This window comes from Manis javanica, chromosome 3 (assembly GCF_040802235.1).
Source record: "Manis javanica isolate MJ-LG chromosome 3, MJ_LKY, whole genome shotgun sequence".
Taxonomy (NCBI): domain Eukaryota; kingdom Metazoa; phylum Chordata; class Mammalia; order Pholidota; family Manidae; genus Manis; species Manis javanica.
In genome coordinates, this window is record NC_133158.1 from 29,325,075 (window position 1) to 29,352,019 (window position 26,945).

The 26,945-nt window shown below is 46.0% G+C and overlaps 1 protein-coding gene across 1 annotated transcript in view; it reads left to right on the forward strand.

Annotated features, from left to right (window-relative positions):
- LMCD1 (LIM and cysteine rich domains 1) overlaps positions 1-26,945 on the forward strand; it is a 52,792-nt gene that overhangs the window by 4,914 nt on the left and 20,933 nt on the right. The window contains exon 2 of the mRNA XM_017668483.3: positions 23,465-23,553. Within this exon, the coding sequence (XP_017523972.1) occupies positions 23,465-23,553 (89 nt within the window). The remainder of the gene's footprint in view (positions 1-23,464; positions 23,554-26,945) is intronic.

A 26,945-nucleotide genomic window follows, 5' to 3' on the forward strand; every position in this document is an offset into this window, starting at 1 on the left:
CCTCTAGAAGGACGAGACAGCTGTTGTGCTTTAAGGGCCTTCCTTTGGAAATAGCTCCTCTCCCCTTTTGTTTGCTAACAGGGAGAGGATTTGGCTGGCAGCTGCCTTATAATCTCAACCAGGCGCAGGGCTGCCAGCCATTTCCACAGGAGTCCCTCCAGATTATGACATTTCCTTTGCTTCACATGGAACATTCGAGGTGTCCTGAACCCTTCCTGGAGCTTCACGTGCATGTGTCAATAGCACAGATCTGCAGAAGCTCCATAATTGCTTTCCATAAAGCTTTTCTAGAAAGAGTTGAATAAGCAGTTGGGTCTCATGTGTGCACCAAGACTCCTTGTCTGAAACTTATATTTGGTATTTAAGCCTAAATATTTGATGAGGAAATTCAGTTGTGTTTTCACGAAAACAGAAACAATACAATCACAAAGCTTTGTAAACTCTCACAACCCTTTGGTTCATGGTCTGCTCTTTATATGAGAAACAAACATTTCACTCAGGAGGGGTTTCTTTTTTCTCAAAAGGGACATGTTTGGTCTTACTTTTATAATTTATTTGGACTCTTCCCTCACGGCTCTATAGGAAGACTCATCTCTCTATGAGGATAGACAAGTTTGAGAAAAGGCAAAATAGAGGAAGGAAAGACATCTTTGGAGAGCACAGAGTGCCTGACATTGTCTCACATCTCCTTTAGCCATAAGGACTACCATGCAAAAATATTAATATCCTTTTCTAACATGAATAAATTAAGACAAAGGGTTTTAATGTCTTGCTTAAGATCATATGACAGGTTAAGAACTCAAACCTGTCTTCTCCGATTCCAAAACTTAAGCTCTTTCCACTCCAAGAAGAGACAAAGTTTGCATCAGCAGAAGTCAGGAGGAGAGGGGCTGTGATTAGTACTGGTAGCTTCACATAGAGATCAAGCTCTTCCTGCACAGCCATAGCCCAATTCAGGAATTGCCTGGCATTTGCCAAATGTTACAGGCCTCTGTACCTCTCTCTCTAGGTCACTCAGGTGTACAGTGTCTCCCACATCAAGTCAAATCCATTTCCCAGGTATAGAACAAGGGCTGTCTTCAATTTCTCCTGCTTCCTGGTTTTCTAGGAGACAGATACAACTCTAGAGACACAATCTAAAAAAAAAAAAATCACACAATATTATCCTAAGGTTACTTAAGATGTAGTGACCAAAAAACACAAAAACAAACAAACAAACCCACAAAACAAACAAAAACCTAGAGATCCCAGTCCCAGAGCTTCCAGGAAATTCTAGCTTGGGGATAAGCTTAGGCTCCAGAATGTGGATCTCTACATGCCTGGTCAGCCTGACTCACGGTCCGCCCAAAGACACGTGAATCAGGACCAAGCAAAACACAGCCTGAACCCCCACCAGGACATGCTTTAAAAGGAAATAAGATCACTGAGGGGCAAGAAACCAAAGGCTCCATCTGGCAAGTCACTTTTTTGAAGGACAGAGAAGCACTGGGGGCCGGTCTGTGGCTGCTGTTCCAAATCCACACGATTTGTTTAGGGACTGGCTTTGGTTCTCCTGCTGCTGTTTTAAAACACTGGATCCTTTGTAAAATTAATCTGCAGAGAAAAATGTGAGTGAGTCATTATTTAAAAGAGCTGAGCAGAATCTAGAGACCTGCTTGGTCGAATCCCTTCATGTTACCAATGGGACGCGGGAGGGAAATGGCAGTTCCAAAATTTACATGTGACGTTACCTAAGAGGAGTGTTGACTCACGGCGTCTTTTATGAACGAAGGAGTAAAGGGTGTCTTCTATATCCAGTCACTTCCTTGCCTAGAGTGCTGACTTCGTGTCAGCTTCATAGCTTTCAAACTTCAGACAGACAAGCCAACATTTTAGCTATGAACTTCAAGGTGTAGGGGCCATTTTGAGGGGTGGTTAAATACACAGCTTTGCCACCATGGAGACGTGGATGTGACTTGCTGTTCTGCCATTTGCTAGGTCTGTGACCTTTACCAAGTTGCTTATCCTCTCTGGACCTCTGAGTTCTCATTTGAGAGAGTTAATAGACATTCTGCATTTAAACAACAGTTAATGAAATGGAGCACATAAAATGCATGGATGCATAGTAAGTGCTAAAAAAAAAAACATTTCCGCCTGCTGTTACTGGTATTTGCTCTCCTCAGCACAGTGCAGAAACCCCATAGGTAGTGACATGCTGGAACATGGAAGACCAAGTTCAGCTTACCTACGTGACATGTGGCTTCTAACATATCAGATTGCAGGATTTTCTCTTGGTAGCTAAACTTAGACCTTGCCATAAATATATTCAGGCCACATCATATGCAAAATCATGACAATAGCAACAATTTCCCTTGGGTGCCTAGTTGCAACACTTCCAAAAAGCAGCCCTCCCCTTGCCCAAGCAGCCCTGGGCCCCAGCTGGGTGATCTTACACAGGCACTTTTCCCCACCAGGCCTTAGGTATCTTGCTTATAAGACAAGGGAATAGTCACCCATTCACTTAGCAAATAATCATTTAGCATCTATTATGTGCTGGGCACTGTGCTGAGTACTAAATTCGAGACAACAAACAAGAGAGTTTTGGTCCCTGCCATGGAAATTTGAGTTTTGTGGAGTTCATCTCTCATAAAGGTAGGAGAAAGGCCAAATAATGTCAGTGTTCTGTGATTCTGTGTGTTCCCTGACGTCCCCAATACACACACACACACACACACACACAAAACACCCACCCCAGATTTTCCAGCTCTGCACACATCTGAGGCACATCCCCACCCTAGTCATTTCTACAGTGTAAGAGCGGAAGGAGTATGGTAATTATTCTCCCCGTGGTTACACATTTTAAACTGGGCACTGAGTGATGAGAAGTCTGAGCCCAGGAAGCCTCAGGGAACCTGTACCCAGTGGCCTCCTCAGTCACCTTGCAGACCTGGGGTGGTAGACAAGTTGTCTGTCCTCAGGTTATGTCCACAGAGGCAGCCCAGCACCCCAGGCTCTGACCTTAGTGATGTGGATGTCAGGAGCGTGGAGAAAGGGCTCTTGGCTGACTAACGCCCCGTAAGAAACTTGCCCTTAAGAAGAAGCATCTATTTGGGCTGTATGACTAAGTGGTGTTTCCAGGTACTGGTCCACAGGGCTGACTACCAAGGTGACTGAGCTGGCTGATCTGCTGGCGGGAAGCCTGTAGGGAAGTGGAGCCCGGCCCTGCCTACACCCGGGGAGGGGAGCCGCCCACGTGCTGAGGCCCACCTCTGTCACCACCTCAGTCCCCGCCCTGGCTCAGGCTAGTGTCCTTACTAAGGAAGATCTGGCTCTAATGAGGACAGGGATCAGTATTTGGGGGCTTCTTGGTTTAGAGGAAATCTGGGAGAGAAATTTTTTTAAATCGTGTCCATGGATAGAGGAAAAGTTTTTAACCAGAGGTCTGTGGATAAATTGAGGGGATTAGGAATGCAAACAAATAAAAATACTGCATGCTTAATACCAAAACTGTAACTGAAATTCAGTGCTTTGTGCCTGACATTTACATAAAAAAAGATAACAGGATCTAGGCTCTTTGCCCTTGACACCAGTGGAAATCTACTGTCATCTCCTACTGCAGCTAAGATAGATGCCCAGTGTGCTATTTCTATTTGTCTCTGTTCTGAAATGACAATAATTAAATCCACTGCTAGACCTTGTTAATTAACTTAATAAAGTCACATAAGTTCCTAAATCACAAATTTTTTTAATATGTTGATACTTTTACAGTAATACCGGTTTTGTCTGTAATCCTACATATTTTATTTTATAAAGCATTGAACACATTGTTCTGGGAAGGGATGCCTTCACGTCAGACAACCAGAAAAGCCCCAATATATTAAGACCTCCAAGGGAATAAAGCTTTAGTGGTATTCTACATGCCCATACACATATATATGCAAATATAAATGCACATATACATGTACAACTATAGTGGATTGGGATCTGATGCTCTTGGAGTGGACAAAACGGGTTCAAATCCCAGCTCTGCCACTTACTTCCTAGTGTCTTGGAAAAGTCACATTACCTCTGTGCCTCAGTTTCTTCATCAATAAAATGGGCCTAAAGTTGTCTTTATAACAATAATCTGTTAAGATTGTAAGCACAGTACTTGGTGAATAACAGATGTATGTTAAACATGAACTATGATCACTATTCAAAAAGCTAATGAGAGTGAAAAGAGAATAAAACTTCAATAAAACTTATTACCCTCCTCTGATTTGGCCAACTTCAAGAAGTTATTTTGTGCAAACATATATTATGCAATTATATGTCAGAGACTGAGCTGGGAAGGGGGGAGGAGTAAAGGGAAAGGAATCCCAGAGGCTGATGGTTTCAGAAAACGAACAGCCAGTCTGGTCACTAAGGAATCCCAGCAGTTCCTCAGTGGGGGGGTACTGAGGGAGATCAGAAGAGGAAGTACTTAACCTTACCTGGGAGGTCAGGGAAGGCATGCCCAGCAGGAGACATCTGAACTGGGTGTTGAAAGACAAGGATGAATGCGCTTGTAGGATCGGGACACAGTTCAGGTTTATGCCTTCCAAGTCTGACATGCACAGTCTCCATCCTACCTGCTTTCTAACCTGCGGAATATCATCTATCTTGAGTTGTGGAAAAATACATCCCTATGTATCCATCCATCCACAGATGTACATCTTGCATTTTGTCATCTGAGAACTTGAGCCTCTTGCCTCTGAATCCCTTTAGGGTAATAGGGTAGCATGGCCTGCAAGCTGGAATGCTGGAAACTTCTTAGGCAATTGATCACCTGAGACTCCCAAACCTAGCACAGGAGTTCCAGCAAACTCCCCACAACTGAGTTTGAATTTTTGCATGAAGATGTAGACTTGTGTTGTGGCAGAAGAAAACAAAAGATAACAGGATATGTAGTATCTATGGAAAAAAAGGAGCATACACATAAACACACTGTGGAAATTCTGCACACCGCACGTGTGAGCAGAACATGAAAATACAATTCAGCACCCCATGATGTGTTTAGGGGCCCCAAGTTTCATTCACCTTTTTTAAACTCTGAAGCCATTTAAATGGCATTAGAGGAAAAGAAAGCCCGAGCAGGATTCTTTGATGAACTGTGCAGAAGAAAACTAAGTATTTTGAAATATGGAGACAGGAGACATAATCTTGCATCCAAATAATGCCTTCTGCACAGTTCTCACTTCACATTTCTGACTTGGTCTGAAAACCCGGGCTCCTTCCTGCCATGTTTTAGAGCAGACGACGCATCTAAATAAAAAACACATGGTTTGGATATCGAAATGCCACTGGGATGATCGTTCTTGATTTTTGTCTGTTGCATATGATACATTAAACAGAGGAAAGAAATCCCAGAGGATCCCCTGCCAATCATCTGGAAAATGAAATTTATTGGAATCATCCCTGTGTTTGCAAAGACCTAGAGAGAGGGGAGATTTTATTGAAAGGCTGTGTTTTCTCAGGTCTCTCCTCCTACACAGCAAACAGGCCCGACAGCCCAGCGGGCAGGAGTTGGGGGGAGGGGGTCGAGCACACCCTGTAATAAGATTTCACATTAATTACAACAGCTGTTGTCAGCCCCTCAGATCCAGTCCAGGGCTGGGGCCATCACAAGGGAAATCAACATATACTCCTCTGAATAATGCTTGTATTGAGTATCTTAGCAATTAGGATTTGTTTTTAAGAGGTGGAAATGGCCTTAGAGGTTCCCTAGGTCAATTTTCTTGTTTAACAAATAAGGAAACAGATCTAGCAGGTTAGGTAACTTGCTCAAGGTCACAGCTTGTTAGCAGAAGAGCAGGGGTGAGAATTGGGGGGTCTCATAGCATTTCAGATTCAGAAAGGCTTCTAAAAACTCCATTTTGTCCAACTGCCCCCTCCACATGAGATCAACTGAACAGCCAGATGCTATAAAAGCCCCACTCACAGATCTGGAAAGATAAGCTTTTCTGAGCCCCTCTGAATATAAGTTAGCTCTTCCTTAGTTTGAGCTCAAATCTATCTCTCTGCAACTTCTCCCCATTGGTTCTCTTCCTTAGTTCCTTAGTTCAAGGATTCAATGGCCACTTTTTTCTAACATTCCAGTTTTGGCTCCCTGAACAGAGTCATCCTACACATTGGTCAGGCTTAAAGTCTGAGCACCTATTTCTTGGGTCAGTTCCTACCTCTGGGAGACCTAGTGTCAGCTTTTAGCTGAGTGAGAAGGCGCACAGCCAGCCCCCAGCCTGGTTTTGGCATCAGCTTTGTGACTTGTGCCACCTCCTCCAGGTGGGCAGGGCATTTTCCTCTTCTTCCAATCCCACCCATTTGGGAAGGGTCACTTCTGTGCTACCAAACTCTCCTGTTGCTTGGAAGAGAGCTTTTTAAAGTAGAAAAACATGACAAGAGAAATGGGAATTAGCCAACTCGAAAGCACTAAGAACACCCACCCCATGTCAAAAATAAATACTCGTGAAAAATGAGCGGTATTCCACACACAAAGTGCCTGATTCACTAGAGGGGTGAGGAGACTAATGAGAAATCAGAGAAGGCTAAGCAGGAAGATAAGAAAGCCTTGATAAATAGAGGTGACTAACCTCTTTTTTATAAGCTTTTAACAATTATTTGCCAAGTTTTGATAGCTGATTTCTGTACAGGATGCTAGAACAGTAAGAGAGTAATCTAAGTTTTATATCCTGGTGCCTTCCCCATGGATGGAATGCTCAAAAAATAAATGTGAAAGCTGGTCATCATAATTGCCTTGCTTTCATTAAAAGATATCACTAAGGTAGTGAAAGACAAACCAGAGAGAAAATATTCATAGTATGTATATCTGACAAGGTATACACCCAGATAGTTAAATAACTATCCAGTTAGTTAAATTACTCCTATAAAGCATTAATTTTTAAAAAGGAATTCAATCCTCTAAAAAAAATATATATATATATGTATATATATATATATATATATAGGTGAAGACTTGAACAAGCATGTCACAAGAGAAGATGTCTAAATGGCTAATAAGTGATAGAAAAGGTACTCAATACTCAACTGCATTAGTCACCAGAGAAACACAAATTAAAAATAATTAGAGCACATTAAACACCCAACAGAATGGCAAAAGTAAATACTGACAAAATCGAGTGTTGGCGTGGAGCAATTGGAACTCACACACGTTGCCAGAGAGGATGTAGAATGATACAACCACTTTGGGAGACTTTTTGATAGTTTCTAATAAGGTTAAATATATACCTATCCTGTGACCCAGCAGTTTCACTTCTAGGAATATATTCACAAGATGGCCACAGAAAAAACTTGGACAAGAATGTTCAGGGCAGTTTTACTCATAACAGAAAAAAAACTAAAAATCATTCAACACGCTATCAACAGGAGAAGAATGGATAACCAATTATTTTAGATTTCTACAACAGAAAAGTACTTATTAGTTTAAAAAAAAAGATCTAATATATGCAACAACATGGCTAATCTTGAATATTTGGGCAGAAGTCAGACCAAAAGACTACATATTGTAGAATTCTGTTTGCATAGTGGGACAGACAGAAGCAATGCACAGTGATGGAAGAAAGAACAGTGGACATCTTTCTAAGTGGAGGTAGCTATTGACTACACAGTGGCATGAAGGAACTTTCTGGGGCACAGGAAGTATTCTGTATCTTGTCTGGATGGTGGACACATGGGATATACATGCAAAGTAATCAAGTGAATACTTGAGATTTGTGAATTCTTAGTATATGTAAATTTTATTTGAAGTGCTGGTAAAAAATTTTAAAGATAGCATTTGATCATATATATATATATATATATCCATACAACAGAAGGATATAGGGACAGGGGAGTTGAGGGCTAGGTTCTTGCTGCAGCCCCATGGAGGTACCATTTTAAAGGACAGCTCTGTCCCAGAGAGCTGCCCCAGACCCTTTGCACTGACTTCAGTCTGACATTAAAGTTTCTACTTGATGGGGCCCTGCTCAGCCATAATTATCTCTCACCACCACACTCTGCTTCCCCTGAACTGATGTGTCACTCATTCCCTGAACATTATTTTTCCTCCTCATATGCATATGCCGAAAGGCCTTGGTCTCCGTGGGCCAAAATCCTATCCACTCCTCCGTACGTGCCTGCATGATACTGTCAGTGCAGCCCAAGTTCCCCCTCCTCTGAACTCCCAGCATGGATTCCCTCTCCTACTGAATGCACATTTCATTTCCTGAACAGCCCTGGATCCTGTGCAATCACTGTCTTGCCTGCTTAACTCCTGTGTGCCGTGAGATCCTATCTGTGCCTGAGTTCTCCATGTGTAAGCTCCTTGAGGGCAGGAACCATGTCTTATCCTCCGTTGGGTCCCCTTGAAGCCCTGGCATACAGTAAGAGTCAGTAATATTAAAGGCTAGAAAAGGAAATGGCATGTGACCAGGACAGAAGAGAGAAGGAAGGGCATCCTAAAACAGTAACAGTGACTTGGTCCTCCTTGCCAAGAGGCAGGCAGTCCTGGGGGGATAGAAAGAAGGAGAGAGAACTGAGGACAGAGGATGCAAGACAGGAGAAAGCAATGAGAACCTCAGCCTCTGCCAGCACCCTGCAGGGGTGCCCACAGTCCTGTGGCTTAAGCAGGAGGCTTCTGATTCATGGGCTAAGATCAGAAATGGCAAGGTAGGCGTGGGAGGGAGGAGGCTCCTTGGGAGGATTCAGGAAAAATCTAGGGATGAACAGGAGATGAAAGTGAGAGGGCTGGAGATGGCACTGTCTACACCAGACCCAGGCTTTTTGATGTCTGGTCCCAAGTTTTATTCTCCTCCTTCGAGCTTGTCTACAAAAGGGTTGACTTGAGGATGGTGGATGAGCCAAGCGCTGGTCTTCTTCTTTCAGACAAGTAACTCCAGCCTTCATCTGGGCCTTGAGGCCCCCTGTGAGGCTTCTGACTGGAAGTCTCTCTTGAGAACAAACTCCCACTGAAGTCCAGGGTCTGGAGAGGCAGTTGGCCCGGGTCTCGGGACAACAGCAGCCACGTCTCAGGGGACTTGGCTCTCCTGAGAGACAAGAGTCAGCAGGGAGACTGGAAATTGGCTAAAATGTAGTCCAAACCACTCACAGCTCAGACCGATATCTACTTTTAAGTTTGTAGTCCTTGATGAATATTTATACCAAAATAGGGCCAGTGGAAAAGTTCCATCTGTGTGGATTTTAAGTTTTGCCTTTCCTCGGCCACACTGACCAAACTCAGGAAAAGAGCAGAATCGCTGCCAAGTCCATGCTCTTTGAAGTGCAAGAAATTCAGCAAGACCCTGGACCCATCATATTTCTCATCCTGAAGACACAGAGTTGGCACTTCCCCCTTTTTTTAAATGCTTAATATCAACACCTCTCGGCGCTTTATAGTTTTGGCCAAGCCCTTGATGCCTGATGGTGACCAAGAACACTCTTTTGAAGGAACGCACAACTCTGTTCAAAGTTTTGCTGTTTGAAACTGGTGTGTTTTGTTGGATATTTGCCCCATTTAAAAAAAAATCTGAATGCTCTAATTATCTACTTCGTTTTAAACAGATTAAGCAAAATTTTATTTAATGTTCTTTACTGAAAGCAGGGCTTTTTTGGGGTATGGACATCCATTATGCTAGTTTCAGGTGTATAACACAAAGATTCATTTTTTTGTGTGTATTACAAAACAATCACCAGAAGATGGTTATCTCCTATTTTTATTCATTTCAGGGATAAAGGTGTGTTTTCAGGAAATAAGCTTAAAAATTGAATAAGTAAATGATCACACAAATGGCATTTTGAGGACAAAAATCACGAAGTAGGAACATAGGGTTTTGTGAACACTTAATATTTGATTATCCCTGATCTCTACAGCACTCTCCAAATTTCAAAACCATCTCATGTGCGTGATTATATTTGATTCTCACAACAACCCCATGAAGCTCGTAGGGATTCTAGTTCATTTTAAAGGTGAAAAAAAATTTGAGGCTCAGGAAGCAGAAATTGCTCACTGGGGTCAGGTCGTGAAAAAAGTATCTGGGGCTCAGGTTCAAATCCTTAAGCTCCAGCCTGAAGGGTGCTCCCCCTACACTCTGCCAGCAAATCATTTCAAGGGCAGGAGTGGATAAAGGGATATTCCAAAGCAGGAAGCCAAGCCCAGAGTTGTCATGGAAAACCTGCGGAACTTAATGATCCTCATGGACTGGCCTGAGTTTTCAGTTTCCTGGTGCTTGCATATTGTCCACTTCATGGGGAAGCCAGTGGTTGCTACCTTCTGAGTTCTCTAGAGAAGTCTGATTTTCCTCCCTTTAGTGAGTCACCTTCCAGAAGTTCCCATCAGGGCAACATCTCCTGCCTTCTGGGCTCCACCCCAGAAGGGATGACACAGACCAGAAGCTGGCCCCTCCAAGAGGAACAGCTGGATTGTTCCCAGTAGGAAGAGCATTTCTTTTCAAGTCTCCTTGCTTGAGCAGTTGACGGAGATCCAGGCAGCAGGTATGGGTGACTGGATGGGCAGAGACAACATTAGCATGGCAGAACCAATTGGTAGTGCCATCAGTCTGTCCACAGAGAGATTCCAGCAGCTGAAAATGCTCCTGGAGATAATGGAGGGAATATTTAAAGCCATTTAGGTAGACTCATGCACAAGAGAGAAGCATTTTGAGTACCAAGAGGAGACAAGAGCCCGTGCAAAAACCTTGGAGGGGAGAGAGAAGCCATGGAAGGGGGCAGAGAAGGGTTGGCTCACAGTGTTGGGTGACCACAGGAAGCTAGAATCCAGGAAGCTATGGTGGTTCTTTTTTCTTCCAACTCCCCGGGCAGGCAGCAACCGGAGATACAGAATATCTGTTATTTGTCAGCTTTTAATGCAGCATTAAAGCAGCACTAGCCAAAGGCAGAAATGCAAGTGTTATAAAAGAGGCTATTCAAATAAATGTTTGTTCAGGAGTATTTTGTGCAAGCCCTGAGTTTAAACCCTGGTGAGAGAGCAATGAGGTAGATGCACAAGCACCCTGTCCCCATAAAACTTACAATTTAGCACTAAAGAATGACATCCAGGAGTTATATCCCTAATTAAATCATTAGAATCATGATGGGTACTACAAAGAAGCAGGGGGTTTTCTATAACCATATGGAAGGGGTTCCTGAAGGATAGGTAGGAGTTTGTTAGGTGAAGGGAGAGAGAAATGGTCCAAGCAGAGGGAACTGCGCATGGGTGGGCTCAGAGGTATACAGGAATCTGGCATCTTCCCTGGGGCACACGGTTTTATGAATAGTTTTAATTTTCCTCAGGAGAATTTTCTGGGAAGGAACTTGGCTTCTTTAGTTCTGGTTTTACATTTAAATTGTATTAGATGAGCTTCAAAGGCGAGACCTTGCAAGTGAATTATTTGCACAGTGAATGACCATCTGCTAATTTTCTTATTTCATAAAACTGGGCTTAGGAAAACTTGGCCTGGATACTCTTGAAGGTGTTTTCATATCTAAGAATTTATGATTTTCTTGTGTCAGACGTTCTTACATGTAGAATTTAGCTATATAAAACACAACTAGTTCATTATGTAAGGGGGAAATTAAGGAAAGGGTGAAATATTTGAAAATGTATTTCATGTTCGTTTTAAAAACATATGATAGCAAAGAAGAGAGAAGAAAGTCATTTATAAGAAGGATGCTTGTTTTAAACCAACAAGTCTTGCTAAAGGCACTACCCTAGAACACAATGGTTTTCAACATCTAGGCACCAGTGTTTAGAAGGGGGACAGAGAGAGTGTGTGTGTGTCTCTCTCAATGCTTCCATTGCTGTAAAGGTCAACCTAAAAAAGGAGGCCTGAGCTACCCAGCCCGAATCATTTGCCTAAGCAAAACCTTCAGACTTTTAATAACAGTGCTGTGCATTTACACAGCAAATTTCCTTTTAAGACATTAAGATTTTAGATAGGCAAGATTAAAAATTCTCCCACTTGGCTTGGTAAATCTCCCCCACTTCCATAATTAACTCCCCCTGAAGTGTGCTCTCCTTGGGAAGATCAGTAATGTCGCAAGAATTCAGACACACACGTACACAAATACACACATAATACATACCATCTTACATCCTTATAGGAAGGCGTCAGGTTATTAAAATCAGGCAAGTCTTGTAAAACGGGGGAGGTATAAGAAGTAAATATTGCTGGCCTCAAGCTTACAGTTTTATACTTAAGAAGGAGTCATTAAGGGCCAAAATCTTAAGAACCATAAAACTGATTAGATTTAAATTTCCTAGTGTAACCTGAGGATATTAGGCCTGGAGACACCTACAGCTTGTTCTCATTTGGGCGGAGGGGAGGTAAAGAGTCCCTGTAGGGACCTGATTTTCTTTCATTCTCCATTTCCCTGAAGCTACTTGGTAAATCTCTCTATAAAATTCCCCCGGGGGCAGTTTGGATACCTTGTGGCTTGGAGTGAGGCTAACGGCTTTACTTACATCTTCCCAAACGCTGGCAGTGCCTATACAAGAAAGAAAAAAGACAACTTCAAGGAAAAAAGAGTGCACTGATAGGGGTCTCTGGGAACAGTTTAACCAGAAATGCGGGGCAGCTCTTGCCCTATGGAAATCCCTTTCATAGTCAATGAAAACAATGCTCACACTCTGGGAACCTGAGTGATCTCAAAGATCCATGGCAAGTCCAGGTGAGGGGACACCAGAGGACCCTCCTCCCACTGGCTATGTCAGTTAAACAGTGAGCCCCTCAAATAATGGGGCTGACTTGCCTAGAAAGGAGCAATTCTCAAAAACAGGAGAGAATAGTCTTGCCCCCCTGTGTTGGTGCAATTCGCTCTCCATGTCAGCCTGGGGAGTGAGTGTAGCTCGTCCAAAGGCAGCTGGTGTCAAAGGAAAGTATTAGTTCAGTCCTAAAACTCCTATCACTTCAGCCCAGCAAGGCCTCTTAAGCATGAGACTGGGGACCTGCTTTGAATACAACCACGTGTAAACATCAGCTATCAGCAAGACGCTGGCTTTGCAGAGCTGGTTTCCTACCCCCTTCCCATCATTTTCACCCTGCCAAAGGAACATTAAACAAAGGCGTCAGTCCTGGGCAGAGGCTGACATCTTCCCAGATTTTCCATGTGCCATCACACACATCCAGTCATCCACCATCAGTTGCTGAGTTTAGGATTTGGAACTTTTTGCCTTGTTCCATAAGCCTCTTTCTCAAAGTGATCCCCCAGCCCCATCACCTTGGAGATGATAAAAGGGATATTCTATGAAATGAGACTGCCCATTTCAAGCGTTCTTGCCAAAGCCAACCGGGAGAGGAGAACAGCCAGGCAAATTATGTCATAGAACTGCCACCACTCTTTCATCCAAATGTCCCTCACGTCAGGTCTTTCTAGGAGCTACAAACCCTTGAAAAATGTACTGATTTGAGTCTTATCGCTTCTTTGCCTATTTTTTGATGAAAGTGCTAAAAATACAAAAGGGTACAGTTATCGAAAAGGAAGGGGAAAAAAAAAGGACAAGAAAAACAGGGAGATAATCCCCTCTCCTGCCTCACTGAGTACTCATGGTGTCTGCTCCATTATGCCAACTGATACCATGGGTAAGAGGCAGACATTACTAATAGGCCCAGTTAGCCCACCCAGCAGATAACAGGACTATGATTGCAATCATTCATTTGTAATCAGGAGACTTCCAGGAGGCAGATGGTTAGGGATAGGGTCAGCTGTTGGGATGGGGGGGCAATTTTAGAACCAGCCACCCGCCGGCTCTCATACTTACTCCTTTCATGGCCTGGGACTGGGCATTCCTGCTTTCCCAGAATGAGCCTCAACCGGGAAGCTCGGCTGCTGGGGAACGTGGGGGGAGTAAAGGAAGCCAGAGCAGGTTCTTAACCAGAGAAGCCTTTCATTTTGCATTTCCCTCTCTGCATATAGATTTGCTTTGCTACTTCTTTTTTTTTATAGCTAGAATAACCCTTTATGTTCACACCTGATGTAAACCCTGGTCATCTCCCATCATTTCCTCCCCTAGAGGGAAGACAAAAGCAGATGAGTCGTTAGGACTGTAGATGTTCTGTAAGAGGCTGTACGTAGTGGGTAGGGATTCCCTGGTCTGGGGAAATCAAGGTCTCCCTGAAGCAGTGTTGGGAGGAATTGGCAGGGGGCTTCCAGCCCGCATAGAACGATGGGGACCCTCTCTGGGGACAGCAGGGCAGAGAGAGACCCGGGACCATCAGGCCCCCTTCCCTGCCCCCCAAGGGCTCCGGGACCACCATGCATCCTTCTAGCCTTCCATGCACTCCAGAGCAGCACGTTCTGTGAATTATTTTCTCCCTCCTGGCCGCCCTGATTGTAATTTAATTTTATGTATTAAACATGCCATGTCAAGGAGGAGAGGACAGTAAGGAAAACATAGTATATTTTTCCCCAAGCTCAGATTCTCCCAGCATTGAACCTGGACAGCCTTCCTTGGCAGACAGAAACCAAATGAAACCACAACAGAAATGCTATCACCTACAGAGAGGAAAACATACTCTTCTCATGGGCATTTGCTTAAAACTTTACTTGGGATACCAAGCACTCCTAGCATCACAAACTAAACCCATCAGATTAACTCACCCACAGCTGGTCCACGGGATCAAGTTCACATACACAAACCACTGTAACAGGAAAAATAATCGAATCTGTACCCAGAAACACTGACCCCTCGGCACTTCGGCAATCAGCTCAGCACCCACCCAATGTTTTCCTCTTCTGGTGCTTTAAATAGTGTTGGTCTTTAAAAAGATAAAAAAAAGAAAAGAGAAAGTTTGCCATCTATAGAATTCTAAGTACGAGATCAGTTGGGCTAATCTTAATTTGTTTAGTCTGTGCATTTTTATCCTCATTACACAATTCAGGAAAAGGGTATCTAAACTGGAGAGATTTCTTCCCATCCACGCTAGTCTAGACAGAGGAACAAAAATGCCCAGGGAACAATTGGGGGTAGATACCGCGGCTTTCGAGGCACACGTTCACACACCCACGCTGGGCCCCTTGAGGAACACTTTTGCCCCCAGCTATGATCTCCGAGGGAGATGAGGTCTTTGCAGCACTTCATCCAAGATGTTCCCATGAACGACTTGGACATCATCACAGAGAGCATAGGTTGGACGGAGCCGAATGGAAACATGAACAAGGAGTGAGACTGCCAGCAGCCTGCTCCTCACACTCCTCTGCCTGTTGTACCACATTCTTAAGGCTGGAAGGGACAGATGGAACCTCCAGGATTTAGACTCCAAGTCCTCCTCTCTCATCTCATATTTGGGGAACAGGGGCCTCTGGGTCACACCCCGAGCCCCAGCTTGAGGCTCTCCCAAGCAGAGCACCAGCATTGGGGGTGGGGGTGGTGAGAAAGCCAGAAGCCAGAGGATAAACAGAGCAACAGTTCTGCTCAAGGCTGGAGAGGGCAAGATAGGGAGCATCCCTGTTACATGAAAACAGAATAGGTGGCATGGAATAGGGCGCCAAGGGTCACCCTCACGGAAGAGCAACAAGACTGGAGAGTGTGGTGCTCGCCTAGCACGCGGGGGTTTCCAGGCCCCAGCCCCCACCCCTGGGGGCCCACAGGACGTGGCCCCGGGGAGGGCTTGTGTTCTGGGAAGACAGCCAATGCAGGCCTGGAGGCATGGACGGACAGTCGTTGTCCTGGCTGGCGTATGGATGTCATTGCTCCACTAGTATTTTTTAACCCTGTTTTGGCAACTCATTTTTTCGCTTCAGAAAGTGGAAGAAGTCCAGATGCCTGTCAAGACTCTGGGGTTCTGGAACAGGAAAGTCAAGGGCAAGGCCCCCTGGTACCTCCCAGCCAGACCACACCCCAGAAGGATCGTACTTCCAAAAGGGAAAAAAAAATACTTTCTGTGATGCAGCTTGTGACCATTTGGGCCCACATTGGGCACCTCTGTGTGGCAGACTCTCCAAGTCCCTGCTTTAGCCCCGGGGTTGTGGAGGAAGACCTTTGTCCTTAGGCCTGACAAAGGGTCTCAATATCACTGAGAACCCCCCCAGGGAACAGCCAGCCAGTGAAATTTAGAGGAAGGGCTGTGGTTTCCCTTCTGTCTGGCTCATAAGAGTGTTACTGCATTTGGCGCAGACACCTCGGAGTCAGGCCTGTGCCAGGGCAGACGGGACCAGAACAGAATGACAATAACAGAAGTCAGATGTGCTTTAAAAATGCACCTTATAGAAGGGGGGAGCCTAGTAAATATAATGTCCTTCATGTAATTGTAGATTAATGATACCAAAATAAAAAAATAAAAAATAAACAAAATAAATGCACCTTATAGGGAATGGCGGTCTGTGACTGCAGAGTGGGAGGCACAGCGCTGAGAGCCCTAAGGTCTGCACTGGAGCGGCTGAGGGTACAATGGTGAAGCTCAGTTGTTCCCAAACTTGTCTGCCATTGGAATCTTCCAGAGAACTTCCAAAATGACTGCAGCCTGTGGCCCATCCCCAGAGTTTATGGTCTGAGGCAGCCTGGGCTTTGGGAGTGTTAAAAAATCCCCAGATGACTGGAATGTGCAGACAAGTTTGGGAAGCATGGCTGTAGCCCCTTGCTGCTCAGAGCGTCCCCCCTGTCCCGACCAGTAGCACTGGCTTCCCCTGGGAGGTCTGCAGAACTGTGGAACACCAGGCTTGCCCCAGAATGGCTAGGCCAGAATCAGCATGTTATCTTAATCCTAGGCAGTCTTTATGCTCATCAGTGATTCATTTGAGAAGCACTGCCTTCATACATACCCAGACCAGACCAATCCCCCTGTGGGAGTACCAGCTCACAGCTCGCTCTTTCTCCTTCCTGAAGCTGACTGCATTTGTAATTCTGATTTATATGAGTTCTTTGAGACATAAGTGTAAGGGCCCCAAAACATCTGGAAAAGGCTCCTTGGGGTTGCCAAGTACAGTGATGCACTGGTTAAATTAAAATGGAGATTCAGTATTCAGAGACCTGGGTTCAGCCCTACCACTTTCACTTAATCCCTTTGAACCCCCTTAACTAGGGAGACCAATTCATGCTGGTCTGCCTGGAGCTTTCCTGGTTTTAGCACCGAAAGCCCAGCATCCAGGCCCTGAATCAGTGATCCAGGCAATCAGTTACCCTTCAGCTATCTCCAGTTCAGCCTAGGGCACCAGCGAAAGTAGACAATTCTCAAACTTTAGTGGTGCATCCGGATCACCTTGGCGGGCCTAAGCAGCAAGGGCTGGGCCCAACACGGCGACTGAGTTAGCGGTTCTGGGGTGAAAGTGGAGGCTTTGCAATGCTAAGAAGATCCCAGATGCTGCTGGGGGAACACCTTGAGAACCACCCCAAGATATCTTAGAGCTGATGTAAGATTTACAAGGGCTCAGGCTCAGCAACTGGAAAACTGCAAAGCCTAGTACTCATTACAGCTGCTATTAATTCTTTTTATTATGAAAAAGATGGGACTTGAGCTGGTCCCTGAAGAGTGGCTGGGGTTGAAGCTCTCTGAGGCTTAGATGAGTGTGAGCAAAACCCTGAGTGTCTATTTAGGAGAACTGCAAGAGGCCCAGGTGATTGGAAAGGGAATCTGAGTAAAAACAGATGATCTGGAAAGAGAGGTGAATTAGGGCAGGTGAGATGGACCACACTATAGGGACACCTCATCCAGCACTCCGCGGCCTTCATCCCTTTCACAGTGGTTCAGCACAACTCCAAAATGAGATGGGTGCTATTGTCCTTAATATAGACCAACTATCTAGAGTTGGGAATAAACCCAGGAATGATTTGCTTCTTGGTTAATGTGGGTTGTTGTTGTTTTTCAGTGGTAAAAGAGTTTCTAGCAAACAGTCTTGAATTGTTGTCCCGCCAGCCACTGCCTGTCCAGCCATCCCCACAACCTGGGGCGGGGCATGAGCTCCAGCTCTCTGCCCTGGTGCTGTTCTCCCACAGGCACTGTCCGTGCTTCTGATTCACTTTCTCCTCTGTACACGGCCTCTCCAACTGCCCTTGAAGCCTGTCTGTTGCCTTAGCCATCTACACTTTAGTTGACTTAGCAGAGCAGGGTCAGATGGTAGAAATTTCTGAGACCCTGGTGACCGTGAGCTTGTCCCACAGCCCACAACCCTAACCCAGGACCTCCCACCCCTGCAGACACACTGGCCCACCCCTTTGGACCCGGCTGGCCTGAGGCCCAGAGTCAAGGCCAGACTCGCAGGAGGCCGTCTGGGGTCTGGACGCTCCTGCTGTGTGAGGAGGTCAGAGGATCTGGATTCCAGTGGCATGAGTGTGAACTGGGTCCTGAGCAGCAAATCCCGCCTGGTCTATGAGCTTGTTTTTCTCATGAACCACATGCAGAATATCAACATCCTAGCGTTGTTATGAAACCCAAGTGGAGATAAGGGATGTGAATGTACTTCATAAAGCACTGTACCCTCGGTGGAGAGGTGTCACAGCAGGCTGCATGGGGGCAGAGCTCTGAAATAGGACCTGCCTGGTCTCACTTCCTGGCCCCACCACTGCCTTGCTATTGGATTTTGAAGAAGAGGCTTAACCTCTCTGGGCCTGTTTCTTACCTGAACACAAGGTTACTGAACACAAGTACCCCTCTACTAGGTCCATCAAGAAGCTTAAATTAAATATTATGAAAATGCTTGGCACATGCCGAGCACGTAAGACATTCGTAATCAGTGTCAGCTACAGACGTCATCATTAGGAAAGACAGAACATTTTCGCTTAAGGCCAGTCAGATGAGGGTAGATTTAGGACCGAGCCCCCACCCACCACAGAGCTCCAGTCTGGACCATTCTGAACAGCACGCCGCTTTTCACTCACTGGCTTGCACCATCTGCAGACTGGGGGTGATGATTACACCTCGCAGGGCTGTCCTCGTAAAGGAGGAGAATGTTTCAGGAAGCAAAGTCACCTTGTAGACCACCACACTGTCATTATTTTGGGGATGTTGAGGGTAGTTTCTGGGATCATTAGTCTGCACATGATCCTAGTTTTCGGAATTTTCTCATATAACTTCACTCCGCCCCACCCATCTCCACCCTCACACCACAGTGGCTCCTGGGACCTGCTTAGGGAGGGTGTAAATCACAGAGCATGCTGACCCGTAATCTTGAATAACATATGTGTATAGAGCTTACAGACAAAGGACACGTCAGAGCAGATGACTTGGAATGGAATTTTGTGTCAGTTCAGAACGCCCCCACCCCCAGTTCAGAAAGCAAACCTGTGGACCGTCAGGAGGACATGGGATGATAAGACAGAATTTTCAAAATGGCAAAGTCATGATTCTTACGGAAATATAAAATGAAACTTAGTGAAGATTTTATTCAACTCATTAATGAAGGAGTCAGGAAGATATTTAGACCAGTTCAAAAAAGCATTGGAGGAGCTAGGCATTTATAGGCAATCTAATGTTAAGACAAGACTCATAGGTCAGGTGTCTAGTTAATGTCCTCCAGGACAATAAATCATGGCCTTTGGGCTTATCTTTTTCAAAAGGACAAAAATTATGTGTCTCTCTACTGGACAGAAACCCACAAGTTCACATCTAACTTCACCAAGTCTTGGAGTAGAAGGAAGGAAATTTCTCTAGATAATCCTTGTATGGAGGGGGGCAGGGGGCGGGTGCCAATGTCTGCCCCCTATGACACCGAGAGGACATGCCACCCACCTTTCTGCTTTACGTCCAAGTTTTGGGTAACTTTTTTAAACAATGGTAAATACTTATTTCACTTTACAAACCACCTTTTAATACTGGGGCAAAAAAATGGCAGGGGGGAACCATATTTCGGAGGAGGAAGTTGAGCTACACAAGGAGAGAGAAGCTGAGCTGGGAGGGACTCACACCTCCTAACTCGGAGCCCCGAGCTCATCCCCAGACTCCATATTGCATTTCCCCTTTTCACTTCCTCGTCATCTCGGTCCTGCACTTGCTCTTGGTGACACTTTTCCCCTTTAAGGCTTTCCCTGAGGCTCACCTGAAGGCATATGCTCGGAGGAGGGCGGAGTCCCCTGCCCTGGGCATCCCCAGGGAGCCCAGGTCTGATCTAAGTCCTTTTAAGTCCCTGACACAACTCAGTTCCACACCATCAGATGGACCACATCCTACTATCCTGAGCCAAAGAAAATTGTCAAAACATTTTATTCTCCCCTCAAGAAAGAGGACAGAATAGATGCTACATTCCAAGAACCCCCTTTTATTTTTAAGTGATGGTTCCTTTTAAGTCCTCTTATTCTCAGCTACTGTGAGCCACTGCACCATCCTTCATCTGAGATGGAGTCCAGTCAGAGGAACCCACTGTTTACAAACCAGAATATCTCCTTTGGAACACTATTCTGGCTGACGTGCTCGGCTCCTCAGTCAACAGGACCCTCGTTTCTGTGGGGGAGAGACCTGGGTCTGTCTGGCTCCAGCATGAATGTCGTTGCAGCACACAAATGGCTATTTATTATGTTACACTGTCAGCCAGGAAACTGGCTCCAAGTGTGGCCTGATGGCCCAAATCTGTTTCTTCCTCACAAGGCCATTTATTTTTCTCTCCCACAGACTTCTGTCGCCATGGAAACCATCCCACTAGCGGGGTGGAAATGAAGGCCAATTCTCTGCTTCCTGCACCTTGTCAGAGAGGCAACATTTACATAAATGAAACAGAGTAGAGAAAAAGAAAGTGTATGGGGTGTGCATTTGGAAAAGTGGTTTGTCTGAAGTTTCCCAGAACTGTGAAGCTGGAGGAAAATTGTTTTTTGAGAACATCTGATTCAGAGAGTCTCTCAGGCTGTTTACACAAGGTGTAGTAATGGCAGCGAGGACTCAGTGCATGAGAAACGCATGCCGAGTCCTTCCCACGTGCCAGCCCATTGGGCCTCACAGCAGCCCTGAGAGGCAGGCTGGTTATCATCCCCATGGCACAGGTGAGGAAAACCTGCCCAACTCCAGCAGAAGAAAGGGATAGAACTGGGACCAAAACCCAGACCTTCTAATCCTAAAGCCTGGAGCCCCTTAGCTTGTAACAGCCGCCTGCCCTCTACCTCTCCCCTTGCTTCTAACTTAAACCAACACTTCACAGGCTCTGGAAACCACTGGCCATCCTGTGCACCCATTTTTATCTAATCCTGTGATCCTTCCCTCCCCAGCCATGTGACAACCACTCTGTAACATCTCCCAGAACGAAGGCTCTGCAGAACAGGCTTTGGACCACCCAGATCCAGGCCAGTGTTCTTATTTTATAGAGGAGCCATTTAGGGTGAGCGAGGAGACCAGCCGCCCCCAGCCCCACAGCTAATAAATGTCAGGGCTGCCTCCGCAGGGCCCGCAGGCCGTTGCTCCACTCCGCTGCCTTACTTTGCTCTTTCTGTGCCAGACCCAGAGCCAGCAGCCAGCTATACCAGCGAGGCATCGGGACTAATCCCTTGTGGGGGTGGCTGTTTAATCAGCCACTTGTTAGAAGAACAATAATGCTCCAGCGCACAGAGGGCTCTGACGATTAAGAAATGCTTCTTTCTACATAGCTCTCCTGTTTTCCAGCTTTGCTGCCTCTGGATCTGTCTAGGACCGTCGTCCAATGGTGAAGCCTTATTCATAAACTGAACACCTCCCAAAATAACCTTGAATCACTCAAATATTCAGTGTGAAGGGATCACTGTATTGCAACTAATAGAATCCAAGGAGTCAATCCAAGGAGACGCAGAGGTTTGCAAGGACTGTTTAAATAGGCTATGGCTTTAGGGAGTAAAGTTCTGCCTATGAATGAAAGCTCTCCCATTTAGGACGATGCGTTGGTGGTGAGCATCCTCCTGATTTTCAATTTTAACATGAATGTAGCACAAATATGAACATGCCTCCCTTCCAATGTGTGTGACATGGTCCTTACTCTCTGGAGCTGGGAATGACTTTTTTCCATGTCTTTTTTTTGAATTCGAACATTAGCCACAAGGATGGCCTCTCAAGTTTCACTGCTTTTTTTCTTCCCCACTGAAAAGCAAAGAGAGTAGCTGAGTCCTGTCCCAAAGAACATGCTCAGATTGCAGGGCCCTACCTGCCGTGACCTGTGCACCTTTTGGCCGTTGCACATTCTCTTCCTTCTAAGAAGCCCTTTCTCCTGTTTTGCCTGCTCATCTTGTACAGCCCCAGTCAAGTCGCCTCCTCCAAGAAGCCTCCCTCCCATATAGGTGTTTTCACACCTTCCTGTGTACACCTGAAGTCAGTGTGTAGAATAATAGCATCTGCCACTTTCAGGGCCTAAGATGGGGGTGACTCTTTACAGACAGTCTCTCTCCCATCTGACAGGTAAGCAAACTGAGACTCAGTTTGCCCAAGGCCAGTGCCACTGTTAGGTCACAAAGCTGGGCTTGGAATCCTGGTCTCTCAGGCTCCAAAGCCCCTACCTTTCTGCTGTGCAGCAGGCAATTTCCCCTGCCTCAGACTTAGCCCGTCCAGGAGCAGGCGATAAGTATGCGTTTCCCTCTCCATCTCCACCCAGATGGTGAGTTCCTCTAGGGCACACCTGAGCTTTAGGATGTATCCCTGTGCCTGGCACACAGTAGATGATAAATAAATGCTTAAAGGACTCAGCAAACGCTGGTTGAATGAGAAACGTGTTCCTTTATCGTATAGTTGAACATAAATTATAATACATGTGCATACCTGTAGCAAGTCATCCCCCAAGAGGGAATTGGGACAGTTTCTCAGCCAGCAGATTCATATACTAAGACCTTTCTTCTCCACCTTTTAATGTTATATGAAACCTGGGAATTTTTGTTCAAGTGTAGATTCTGATTCAAAAGGGCTGGGGTGGGGCCTGAGGGTCTGTGTTTCTGGCAGGTTTCCAGTGATGCTGGTTTGAAGACCCCTTTTGAGAGTCATTTTGGGTCTAAACGCAGCAGTGGTGGCGGCCAGCATGTTTTTATTACCAATGGCTGGTAACAAATAATAAACCTGTCTCGTGCATGGTTCTTCCAAAGGACTTCCAACCAGATTTCAAATGCTCGTGATTTTCCATGTTTTAGCAAAATATTTAAGTTATACTTTGGGCTGTAAACACTTGGCAGCATGAACGTTTGCTTGTGCCTGTAGCTTTGGTTTAATCACACCGTATCAGTAAATTACGGATAAATGAGGGAGAAGAGACTCTCTCTAGAAGATTCCATCCCACTGACAAGTGGATCAGGAAAGCTGGTGAGAGTGGGCAAGGAGCAGATGATGCCTCACAGCGGCGGGTTTCCAACACAATCCTTGGTGTCTGGCAACAGCCCCAGAGGCCAGGAATGAGCCTCCATTGTAGTTTTATCGGGAAGTGCCCCACCCGTGGACACTTGCCCGCCCTGTGGCCACTTTCCCAGCTGGTCTCAGTTCCTGGTAAACAGTTAAGTGATGGCTTATTCATCCCGAGCCCTCTGACCCCCACACAACCCCTCTGCCAACATGCCAGCATCCCCAGTCTAAGACTTTTGGAAGGAAAACACCCTCTTCTCTGTCTCCTTTTCCAGATGTCCCTGGGCCAGCAGCAGTCGGCAAGAGGTGTGCCTTGTTTGAGATGCAAGGGGACGTGTTCGGGCTTCGAGCCACACTCGTGGAGGTAAGAGAGTTTGTCAGGCGAGGTGCTGCCTGCCTTCACTTCTTGGCTGTCCTTTCTGGGAATGCTGGCCATGCATCTCTGCTTGGATGGCTTAGGAAGCATGGCGCTGTCGGGGAGGAAGGGTCCTGGACGGAAGGCACCCCTGCTCGGTCTAGTTCAGAAACGACAGCAGAGCCCATGGGAAACCAAGGCAGAGAATCAGCTCAGCATTCCACAAACTGTGTCCGGCTGAGGCTGCCAAGCTCAGCCCAGCAAGACTGCGCCGGGAAAACGTGGGCCATTGTCAGCTGGTGTCCAGCCCACCCTGGGTGGATCTGCTGCCCTACATGGGGTTGGGTTACGTGGGGTTGATCTCCCGCTACTGCACCATCATCCCTTTTGCTGCGTTTTGATCTCAAGAGTGCCTCTGGGACAGAAATGAAAGTCGCTCTGTCCACAGTACTTAAAAACCAGGACCCGGTGTCCATATATCCCTGAGGGAGGGCCATACAACCCAGCTGGACTGGGTTTTGCAGTTTTCTTCTCTTTGTTCTCACTGAGGACTCTAAAAACAAGAGGAAGAGCTGCCACACTGCTCAACATCGGGCACTATTCACATCAGTGTCCCTGTGGGCGGCACCCCCTGGAGTTGGGCAGCTCTGTGACTGTCCCTGCAGCCCTGGGGGAGAGGCTATGCTCTGTAGGGCATGAGGTCAAACAAGGAGCTTTCATCTCCATTGCCAGAGGGTTGCCTTGGGAACTCCATCAGGGAGCAAAATTTGGGAGGCATTAGTCTCAGAGATGTTGACTTCCATTGTGGAATGGCAATTTACAAAAGTATTTATTGAGTTAAGTCTTATATTAAACTGTGGAAGTGACCCTAAACAGTAGGTACTAGTATTTCCATTTCACAGATCAGGAAACTGAGAGTGGATAATGGGGGAACAGCTATGAAATGGCAGGATTCAAACTCAGTCTGCATGAAACACTACCCATGCTCACCCTCATCTGCATGTAATACTGCAGACCCTGAGCTTTCCAAGCCCAGATCATTCCTTGACCCCCTCCCCTCTCAGTCCTTGACTTCAGAGGAGCTTGTGTGGTCATCTATATGCCTGGGACCTTCAAGTTCATCTGGTGCCAACTCCCATCCCCTGCACAAACTCCTCCCACAGCCAAGACACTCACTCCTAAGGGAACTCCCCACACATCTATTCTGGCCATGTGTGCTCTTTCTGACCTTGACGAGAGTCACCTTCCCTCTCATTTCACCACGTTGGTCCTAAATCTGCCATCAAGGGTCAGAGAACAACACTGGTTTCTTGTCAGCTCTCTGAAGACAGCTAGGATGCCCCCTGTTAGAATTCTTGGGGCAGGGGGATAATGTCCCCTAAATGCTCCCACTCGGTGAGTCCAATCAGGTTTCTCCCAAGGATCACAGTCCTTCGAGGCCTGTCGTCTGACACTTGAGAATGGTCTTTCAGTAGATTTTATCTGGATGTCTAGTTGTTTATGGCAGAAGGGCAGTTCTGGACCCTGTTCCTCAGGGCTGGAAGATGAAGGCTCCCAGCATTGTATTAGACCCTGTATTTCCTCATCTTCCTACAGATGATCTGAACATCAGGTGAATTTATCCCTGAGAGACACCGACACAGATTGCAGCTTGTCGGTCCTGCATATCACATGTCATGTTTGGTTTGAACCACCTTCCCAGGGACCTAAATTCAAGCCATCTTGGAGCAGTGAGGTCCCAGAACCTTAGGGGGAAAATGGTATCATCACCAATTTTTAGGCTGAATTTTTCATACACTTAGTAGTTTGAAAGTTATGTAACTGATCAAAGTAGCAGCCAGCCTGGTTTAGTGCAGAAGTACCCCAGCTAATAATCACAGGACAAAGTCGCATGCTGACTCTGCTTGAACAAGACACCTCCCTTCTCCAAGCCTCAGTTTCCCACCTGAAAAACAGAAACATGGGAGCTAATGTGCTCTACGATCCCCTTGCAGCATTACAATTCCATAGTTTCAAGCAAACTGTAATTGAATGCATGATTCACGTGGTTAGAAGAATTAGAATGGTATTTGTATTAGCAGCTGAGATAGCAGAGTTACTTAGAGAGGAAGGGACAGAGTGAAGACGAGAGCAGACTTTCAGAAATAACATATCATGGAAAGGTAAGGGGAAGTTCTCCAGGCAGCCTTCAGCATCCCACTTTCCCAGGGGCCGGGTGGGGCTTCCTGCCTTCCTGGCCTGACCTCCTGGGTGCCGAGCTGGGCAGAGGGGCACACACCTGCAGGATTCCAGGCTTTTCAGAGTCCAACAAAGTCTCTCCCTTACATACAGAGATGTTGTAAGTTTTACTACTATTCTAATAGCTTTATTTATTTACATTTATAATGTACAAAGACTTTGGTGAGTAGAAAAAAACCCTGGTTTGAGGGAAACAGGGGACATTGTATGAAAAAGGGGAGATAGACTGCTGGTTCATCAAATCACAGTTTACATCCATAGGTTCTCTTGATAGTTGCCCGATCTGCTCTTTGCGGCAGCCTTTCTGATGAGGTCCTGTCTCGGTGGCGGCAGCTTCAGCAGCTGCTCTGGGACCCGTAGCTTAACTGCCTCTTCTCACCTGGCCACGGAATTGTGTCACAGGGGCTGGGCTTTCTGTGCCTTTTTAGGAATAATCTACCTTGAGAAGTAAACCTGAGCTGCTTAAATCCCTAAGAGGGACCAGCTAGGGTATCTCACACTTTGGGGGTTCATTAGGATGGTGCCTGGAACAGTTATAAGTCCCCAGACCTGGATCCCACTCCAGACCTGTGAATCTGACTAGCTGGGGCATCCCCAAGTGTACAGAGCATGCCCCACCCCCCCACCCCCAGGTGATTCGGATGCAAAGCAAAGTTTTAAAACTCATCAACTAGACCAGGAGTCAGTAAACTGTCTGTAAAGGGCGAGATAGTAAACACTTCAGGCTTTGCTGGCCACGTGGGCCCTGCCACACTGTTTGTGGCTCTTGTAGCATGACAGCAGCCACAGACAATACGTGCATGAATGAATGTGACTGTGTTCCCTTCAGTCTTTACTTAAGGACACAGAAATTCTCCTTTCACATCATCCTCACATGTCACAAGACAGTAATTGCCTTTTGAATTTTTTTCAACCATTTAAAGATGTTAAAACTCTTACTTCACAGGCCATACAAAAAACAGGTGATGGGTTGGATTTGGCCGATGGGCTGTAGTTTGCCAGACCCTCACGTAGACCAACCCACTTATTTTCCAGATAAGAAGACCAGTGGCCTGTGGTGGGCTGGTGCTCGGGCTAGAACTAAGATTCCAAGGTTGAAATTTTCCAGTGTTCTGGATTGCCTGTGACAGATTGTAGAAATGACTGCTTAACACCTTTCTGGG